Source organism: Ylistrum balloti, unplaced genomic scaffold, assembly GCF_031769215.1.
Source record: "Ylistrum balloti isolate Yb309-2 unplaced genomic scaffold, AGI_CSIRO_Ybal_v1 Utg369886, whole genome shotgun sequence".
Classification (NCBI taxonomy): Eukaryota; Metazoa; Mollusca; class Bivalvia; order Pectinida; family Pectinidae; genus Ylistrum; species Ylistrum balloti.
This window is the reverse complement of record NW_026782021.1, coordinates 144,367-153,868: the sequence shown is the minus strand read 5'-3', so window position 1 is coordinate 153,868 and position 9,502 is coordinate 144,367. Positions and strand designations below refer to the sequence as shown.

General features: G+C 40.0%; 1 protein-coding gene across 1 annotated transcript; it reads left to right on the top strand.

Annotated features, from left to right (window-relative positions):
• Positions 1 to 598: 598 nt before the first annotated feature.
• Positions 599 to 8,295, top strand: LOC132546357 (bone morphogenetic protein 2-like). The gene is made up of 3 exons (XM_060210071.1): positions 599 to 617; positions 6,730 to 7,080; positions 7,415 to 8,295. Exons 1-3 carry the CDS (start codon positions 599 to 601, stop codon positions 8,293 to 8,295), a joined length of 1,251 nt encoding a protein of 416 aa, XP_060066054.1.
• Positions 8,296 to 9,502: the final 1,207 nt, after the last annotated feature.

Here is a 9,502-nt window from a genome sequence, read left to right as displayed (position 1 = left end):
AATTGTAAATAGCTATGATAGGAATCGACGGATAGGCTGGTCCGACACTATGTGCTTCAACCTGCGTAAGGGCAGTGGATGTTTTTTGTTGCGTTAAAATCGCTCTAAGTCACAACCAAAATATTTTGAAACCGAAATCTTGAATATGAAATTATTTATAAGTGATAGTGACACATGAGTATGCCGCATATGCGGGCCATACCGTGGTGTGAGTGGCCACTGTAGACGGAGAGGACTGGAATCAACAAAATACCTTTATCAGATGCAAAAAAAAATATTCAGCGAAATGTTGGACAGAGTACATCCGTGTATTGGCTGTGAGCCGGTGTAACATGGTAGTACCTTCACCAATGGAAGTATTAGGATACATTGACCCACAACGTCCTGTCAACTATTTGTGTCATTAAGTGGTCATGGCGATTTTTTCACCATGTAGTCAGTTCTTAAATCGTTGATGGTTAATAAGGGAGTGTTTTTATTAATTCATGAGAGGCAGCTTGTGTGGGATTACTGTGTGTCTGTCCTCCGACACACAGACAAACATGTGAACCATGTGGATGTGTTCGTTAACCTCTCTCCCAATGGACGCGCGTGACGAATGCTCGGATTGCGAACCCGTAAGTAGTTCCTTCAAGGCATTCCAAGTGTTTTTTGTTTAATACCAATCACACACTTTCATATTTATCCGATTGTTCGGTAAAGGTCCGATCTTTCCGTATGGAATTAGGATCATCGTCAGGTACAGCGGTGGGTCCGTCAGGATCATCACCTGTCCAGGTACACGGTAGATCTAAGGTTCTGGTGATTAATGTGGGAATCAACATCTCTGGTACTCGTTGAGACTCATTTTCTGTTGAGGATTATTATCATCGTTGAAGAACATCTTATGTACTGTAGGGAACTGTTACCATCTTTAGGTAGCCCTGTAGATTTAGTGTTCTAGATCCATCGTGCATATCTTACGGCCTGTAAGGGATTATCACCTATCTTCAGGTACATGTTATGTCCTGTAAGGGATTATCACCTATCTTCAGGCACATCTGATGTCCTGTAAGGGATTATCACCTGCCTCAGGTACATCTTGTGTCCTGTAAGGAAACATCACCTGCCTCAGGTACATCTTGGATCCTGTGTGAAATTATCGCCTTTCTTCAGGTACATCTTATGTCCTGTAAGAGATTATCCTTCAGGTACACCTTATGTCCTGTAAGAGATTATCCGTTGGGTACATCTAATGTCCTAGAGGGGTTATCCTTCGGGTACAGGCAACTTATTTAATTTTAATAGTATAATGAAAATTCTTTAAAATATTTGCCAGCATTCGTACATAAACAAGGATTTCCACCTGTACAACTACCTTCAGTGGCGAGAACACCTGATATTTGGCCTCGGACAGGTGTGTGTATCGCCGTACCACGTATATACAAAGAAAAATTCATATAAATAAAAAGAAAACATTAAGCCGTTAAAATTTCAGCATAAAGCATATTAGCTGTGGAGCGTCGGCCGGGCGTGACAGGTGTTAGGCAGGAATCCCTTTAATAGGACTACCTGGTACGATGGTGGTGTATTACTCGTGTTAACTGGTAAATATATTGTAATAGAAAGGTCCACGGCGCTATGTTTGGCACGTGTTCACTGTAATGCGATCGAGCAGGTGTCCCAATATCATCAGCATATCATTTCTTGTGGAATACCTTGCAGAAGTTGGCAAGATTGACCGATGTTTAATATTAATTTACAGAGCTAGAAATATCGTAAAACTGTCATTATCATTTAAAACAAGTACGCGATAAGTCGGTCTCAAACTCTACTCCTCGTTCAAAATAAAATTTGCCCACCAAACTCACAAAACACGTACAGTCGATACAAAAAAAGATGTTCGAAATAAGACGTACAAGCTGCACGTTTACAAAACAAGACGAACACGCTCCATCAGTACAGTACACGCATCATCCGTGCTATAGATACTTAGTTCGCACAATAAACTGTCAGAAACAAGACGGTACACTTTCAGAAACAAGACGGTACACATTCAGAAACAAGACGTGCACACTTCTTCCGTTCAGAAGATAAGATGTAGGAGACATACAAATCTCGCGAACTCATAACCTGAAGATGTTAGTAGATATGTTGTTTATACCATGCAGGCTTGGGGCACGTACCGTGGAACATGCTTGGTCATTGTCTGTCACTATCTACAGGATCTGCCTATCGGACGGCACTGTTTCATCTTACGTCAAAACATAAAACACGACGTTCGATCATTGATCCAGCTGTCAGAGTCACCCCCGGGCCTGCCCTCACTTTACCTACCACACCACACACGCGCTGTTACAAACTCATTGTCATTTGAATCACGTGTTACCCATATGATATACAATCTCATTCATTATCCCTTTTATTTCAAAACAGCTATGTAAAAATAATGTTCAATATGTTTTACAGAAGACAAAATTTCTCGTGCTTTTTAAAATTTAATTTTGAAACGTGTCTCTTAAGCCAAATGTGGCTGGGTAAATTAAATGCCTTAAAAATACTTACATAGAAAAAGTCTGTACGTTATCTGGGGACCAAATGATAATATGTTTTAAGATTTTCCCCAGTAGCTTCTACCATACTTTTATTCATTTAGTCAAAATTATAAAAGGGACGGGAGATTTATAAACTCCTTTATACGTGTTAGGTATAAATGATATAGCCGGGTTATCTGCAGGTATTAAATACCAAACCACATTAGAATATGTCCCGTACATATAATTTGTATCTCCCGATTTAGGTATCACATAGAAAAATAAAAAGCCCTGTGTAAAGTATTTAGGTCCGACTAAATTTTCTTTTCTAAAAATGAAATGTTTAAGATCGTGTCTTACTCTGGTCTAGAACGGTCTGGATTATAGGTTCACGTGCCCAAATACTTCTCGTTTACGGCCATATTTTTGTGTTCCTTAGGGCCACATTTCTGGTTCTCTCGCTCAGTAGTAAAACCTATGGTTCACAGTGACCACGTGCCCAGTTTTGAACGACTATATATTTTGGTACTTGCCATTGGTTCCTGGTCCATGTTTACTCGTCGAATAACTGACCATGATTGTAGAACCCATTTTCGTTAAATATTGTATGATTTTCTATAATATCCCTAACCTTGTGACAATACTGCCTTTAACCTCACTACAATGTAAAGGTCCCCGGGATTGTCTAGTGTACTGAGTGTTACTTAAAGTTGTAGCTTCAGTTAAAACACGTGTAGTTATACAACGCTGAGTTGTGTCTTTCTCTTTCTAATTATTTTGTTAATTATTCGCGCCCTCGTTTACCTGCCCTACACGTGCGGTGCCAATACCGTGTGTGAGCAGGCACATTCCCCTTCCTCAACTCTCGTGTAATCCACGACAACCATACATTTTACAAAACTGGCACTATTAGCAGAAAGGCTGCTAAATGAATTAAAGAGCACGTGAGATGTGGCAATGACAGCACCAGACAAGTGTTAGTGCCGAGGGTGTACTTGGATTTAGGCACTCCACACAAATGCCTGGAGTGTTGGACAGTTTATCTGTATAAACGGCCCGCGATGGTCTCACTCTCTCTCGCCCTCCCTGACGGCCTATTAACATGATAGTGCTAAACCATTTTGTTCACTGATATATTTTATCAGTGCAAGTTAAAACTTACTAAACAATGTAGATAACCGCAAGTCGTTATCCACCAAGTCAACAGTCTCCGTTTTAGTGAGACACACCGACAGCAAAGGTATTCCGACTAGCGCTGTGTATTTCTGTACACAGATTAATGGAATGGAATTTAATCTCCAATATTTAGGTATTAACTTACAATTAATTCGAGGATCCTCTCTATTGTTATTACGGTTATTTTCTCTCGTATTGGAAACTACAATAGTAAATGGTTCATTTTTTTAAAAAGATATTTTCCAATTTTGTTTTTTTTCTAATAGTAGGATTGATAATGTCCCTGTTGATCATGTACAGACAACTCTATTTCACATTTAGGACGTCAACCATTATTCGCTAAGCTCCGTTTCCATTTTGCCACCACCAGGCAGTAAATAGATATTCATGCAAGGATTCATTCTAACAATATCCTTGGGTCTTCAGTATCAATTCTTCATTAGTCACAGATTTTCAATTTAAGTAACAAGAGAATTTTCCTAAATCCCCACCATCTCCCTAATTCTTAAATGACATCCCGTTCAACTTTCTAGATTTTCGTCGATGAACTGTCCCACCCGTCTAGGACGAGACTCGTTATACATAGTTTGTAAATTTCGGAGTTACAAGGACACTCCGCATTATAGGGCAGCGCGTTATTCCCGAGTTCGGTCCCCCACCGTTCTCTATCTGCCGTCGCTACTGTTTATATCCACCAGCCTCTACATTCCGTTCCACTACCAAACCTGGCAGACACAGATCTGTGGAGGATAACATTCGTGATCTATAAACATTTAAATGGTGCTATGAGATAGTGTCAAACCCACCTTTAACCTTTCTGGATATTTATTGAAATTCGTACCGGGGGTTAATACTTGTAGATTTTGGTATTGACTCCATGAAGTCATCCTGTCCTTAATGATACAATTTGTATAACCAAGAGTAGTGGCAACCTTAACACGTATTATGTTCCAATTACCAAACAGGTGATCAGAACTTGTACAGTGATACAGTTAGGGATGGACCTGATGTAGGCCGGATATTGATGACAGAAGAATGACTGTATATAGTATTTAAAAGGTTTCGGAATATTGCCAGTTGCCCGTACTTCCTAATCATATCGTCCATATTAAACACGCCTTTTACACAAGTTTTTTTCCCATGAAACTGTCCTTTTTATTAGTATAAAACCCCACACTGCCATAGTAATATTTTCTGGAACGAGAGTAAGTGAGACCGGAACTTGGGAGTTACCCTCTAAGCCAGTGGGCGTGTATCAGTGATCGATCAATCCGTTACAGGGTTTTTCGTGTTTAAACCCGATGATTACAGCCCAAACTATTGTAATTAGCTTCACTGACCGATTACTCAGCCGTGTGCGTAACCGTGGTCTATAACTAGACCATTACTCACCGTGTATTTTCACATTCTCGTGAGTGGTGAAGACATAAGCAAGGATTTTACAAGTATACCTTTTTAATGGAGTTTTATATACGTTATATTCTTATGCCAAATACACTACAAATATAAACGTAAAACTCCCCGTCGTGTGTTCACAAAAAAATACCAAGAGTGTAGACTTTGGTGGTACCCGGTATGCCATACTTTAGGTTCCCATAGTGCTAGCTATCGGGAACCACGGACGGTCGCACTATCGCCAAATCTAGTCGTCGGGAATTTTATCTCTCGCTCAGATTTCTGTTTCGGTGGAGTCCCTCATTAGCAAAGCATATGCTCGCGGTATTGTGGCATGCTGTTGGTGGCAGTGTAGTTTGTCGGCAGAAAAAAAATCACCAAATGCACGAGCTTTTAAACAGTTACTAGTTATACTTTTAAAAAAATGATGTCAGATTCTGAGAGAACCTGAATGTTGCGCAAGTTTTCTGACATATTTCTGATTTTTTTTCTGCATAATTGTTATGTAACATTGTGAAACAAATATGATAAAATAACTAATAAATTCCGGAATAATGATTACTAAAGGAGACGTGATAATTACGACAGCGGAGTGGATCATTTGGCTCTTTAACCCCGAATCAGCCTGCGTATGTTTTATACCACTACCAGTAAAGGGGTACATGTTGCTCGCTGATCCCGAGTGAGCCCATAGGCCGTTTGTGTATCTAAATCGGGCGCTGGCCCCGCACACGCGTGTGCCAGACTACCATATGGCTTTGAGGTTTTTTTTATTTTTTGTTGCCATTTTCAGTAAAATAATTTAATAAACTTTTTATAAGATTTCATCAAGCGTCATAGAGAAAGGAGCGCCAACGTAAATTAAAGCACTCTGTTGACCGAGTGTTTAGGACATCCGACCGACAGCCATTGGCTTATTACAATTGGGTGAGAGTAGATCACCATAGCATTTATTGTTTTTTACCCAGTAAACGAATATAACTAAAATACAAGATTTTTTTTATTGGCACGATCACAGGGACCGTGGCCGATTGTGACGTCATAAATCAAATATGATAATATGCATAACGCACATTAATGATATCACTGCGCAGACAACTGAAACACATTCCATTAATTAGTGAAGGTATACAGGGAAGTTCGAGATTGGACTCTCACAGGCATCGGGACACCTCGCCGTTACGCTACATTCGTGACTCCTCAACCTCGTACATTTGTAAAGTTTAGGTAATATTAATTCTGTGCACTTTAATTAATAGACGTTTCGTTTCGATCAACATGAGTTCTTTAAAACCTGTGATCAGATCGTCGAAGAGACTGCTACACTTTTAATTCAAAATCGTTTAAGCAATATTAACTCTCTCGAACCTCACGGCTGGTCGTCCCTCGCTTGTCTTGTGTTTCCGACTTCGCGTGTTAAAATACCATCACTAGTCACTCGAACGCGTCGAGGTACACGATTAGAGCCGGTTTAAAATGCCGCGTGTCTAGGTGATGGTTTTGTGGTTTTTTATGTTAACCCCTTACAGAAAGCCTTGGCAATGCTTCTGTTGTCACTATTGAACTTTAACCGAGAACAATTACACCCCTCGACTGCCCAAGGGCCGTATACCTACCGCTAACTGTGTCCTTTGTGTATTTACAGGTATTATCATCATGATTGGTGGAGTAAGAACACTTCTGTTGCTAGCTCTCAGTGTTGCAGTAACCGTACAACAGCCCGCGGATCAACAAAATAATCTCTTTGACAACAAATTCCTGGACAACGTTGACTCTCAACAAAAGAAAGAAATACTTGAAGCGTTTGAATCGAGTCTATTGAATTTGTTCAGCCTTAATGCTCGTCCCAGACCAAGAAAGGATATTAAAATACCTCAGTATATGATTGACTTGTACAAGACTCACACTCGAGATCCTGATGTTTTGTCGCCTAACTTTAACATTCGGGGAAAAGGGGTTGGCACAGCCAATACCGTGAGGAGTTTTTATCACAAAGGTATGTATCTGGAAAATGATTTTAACGAGAACAAATTATACATCTTGTATAGCGCCAAATACGTACTTACAACGTTATTATAAATTTATGACAAAAATTGAAGTAAAATAAAAAACCATATCTACATGATCCCATCTGAAGGAGTGACGAAATGGTATTGTGTTATCTCAGCCGTATACCGTATCGTGTTGTAAATATATCTTTTGCACTAACTCTTCTTTAGTTGGTGTGCTTTGTATTTCATAACTAAAATAAAGTTTTGATCGTCTTATACAATGAAATAATTTATCGTATATTTTTGGGTTTTTGACCGAACTTGCTTTGTGTATTACAGATGACATTGAACATCCGGTCGAGATGACAGGGTGCGGGGAGGAGAACTGTGTACGAGTGTGGTTCAATGTTTCTAACATTCCCGTTGAGGAAGTACTGACTGCCGCAGAGTTGCGCGTGTTTTTCGACAAGGATCATAGTGCTGTAGATACTAGTGTAAGGAGAGGACGCTTACGAGTGGAGATATTTCAAGTGATGAAACCTATCAAAAAGGGTCAGGACCCAATAACGAGGCTTTTGGATGTGAAACACGTGAGTGGTCGTAAGAACGCTTCTTGGGCGTCTTTTGATGTTCAGCCCGCTGTGTTAAAATGGAAGAACTCGCCAGATTCGAACCACGGATTGGAGGTCAGAATTTTACCTTACAACAATCATCCATCTAAACAGCCTATAAAACATGTTCGTTTACGGCGATCTGTTTCTGCTTCTGAAGAAGAATGGCATTTACAAAGACCTCTTTTAGTTACATATACAGATGACAATCGTGGTAAATCGCGCACAAAAAGAAGTACTAGTAGAAAGTCTAAACGCAGACGACCACGCAACCGGAAGCGGAGGCGACACAAGAAATACTGTAGGAGGAAACCTTTGTATGTAGACTTTACCGCTGTTGGGTGGACAGACTGGATTTTTGCTCCGCCTGGTTATCAAGCTTATTATTGTCAAGGCGAATGTGAGTTTCCGTTTTCGGAGCACATGAACGCTACAAATCATGCAATAGTGCAGGACTTGGTGAATTCAATAGACTCCAAGTCCGTCCCCAAACCGTGCTGTGTGCCCACAGAACTGAGTCCTATATCACTTCTCTATGTGGACGAGTATGAAAAAGTGATACTGAAGAGTTATCAGGATATGGTAGTAGAAGGGTGCGGGTGTCGGTGACACCTGTTCCGGAACTCTTGTGCGAAAGTGTGTATACGTGAGAGAAATATTATTTATTGAATTGAGAGTTCTGGAAGGAAGAATGAACGTGATTTTTGGTTGTGATATTCTGAGTATACATGTTTGTGTTGACAGTGCGCGCGTCTGGATATTGGAATGAAAACGTCAGTGGTACGACTCGCGTGTTGTCAAGGTTAACCCGGTATCGATCCATCCAATCTCCACCGACCAATGTTTCCTGAAATCTGCTTTTAATGAATAGTTTTTAAGTGTTGTTATTACGAATATATATAAGTGACATATCTGTGGCAAATGCGCGTTGATGATAACATCGTTATGTAATGATGTTATATCGATACTGAATCTAGTCGTTCCGGTCTACAAGTGTTATGTAATAATTAAGAAGTTAGAATATATTTAACTACAATATATAGACTACCTCGCTAACGTCATGACGTCATCGTAACTTGATTAATTACCGGTTTTAAACATGTGTGACCATGTCAACTTCTATAAATTACACATCACAGACAGTTATGAAGTATAGTGTTGTGTAACGTCTGGACTCCCTCTCACAGGAGGGTGTGTACCATATTGTGGAAAGAAAGCTTGAACCATCATTGTCCTCATAAGTATGTATAGGCGAAGTGATAGGCTACAAACTGCGGTAAAACGCCAGACAGCACTGTTACACGTGTACTTTAACCAAGTCCGGGGAGACTTTTGAAGACCTAATTACACATAGGCTGCCAATGTTGCAGTTAAGTTGAGATAGCAGTGTCTCTGTACGGGTCGTTGTCGCCTGACGAACAATGACTCTGTACAGATCGTCGTACGATAACTTTATATAGCATCCCTTGTAAAGGATTAGCATAATCCGAGCGATAACCCCTGGATAATCTCCACTCATCTTTATGCCAAACATCATCTCCATCTTAACGTGTGATTAAGATCGCTGGAACAGAGGCAGTCGTTGAGATGAGAGCGAGCGTGAAAGTTTGTAGGCGATATCTTTTAAAAGTAATATATATATATATGCTCGTGTCTTTGTACTGTTGACGTGACTTAGATACGAAACTTGGGGAAGTTGGATGGACTGATTGAGGGTATGATGTTAAGTATGTCTATATATTTATCTGACGAGTGATGTTATTAATGTATTTCAAACGATAAAATGTCATTATGTATATTTCTATGGCAGTCCTTC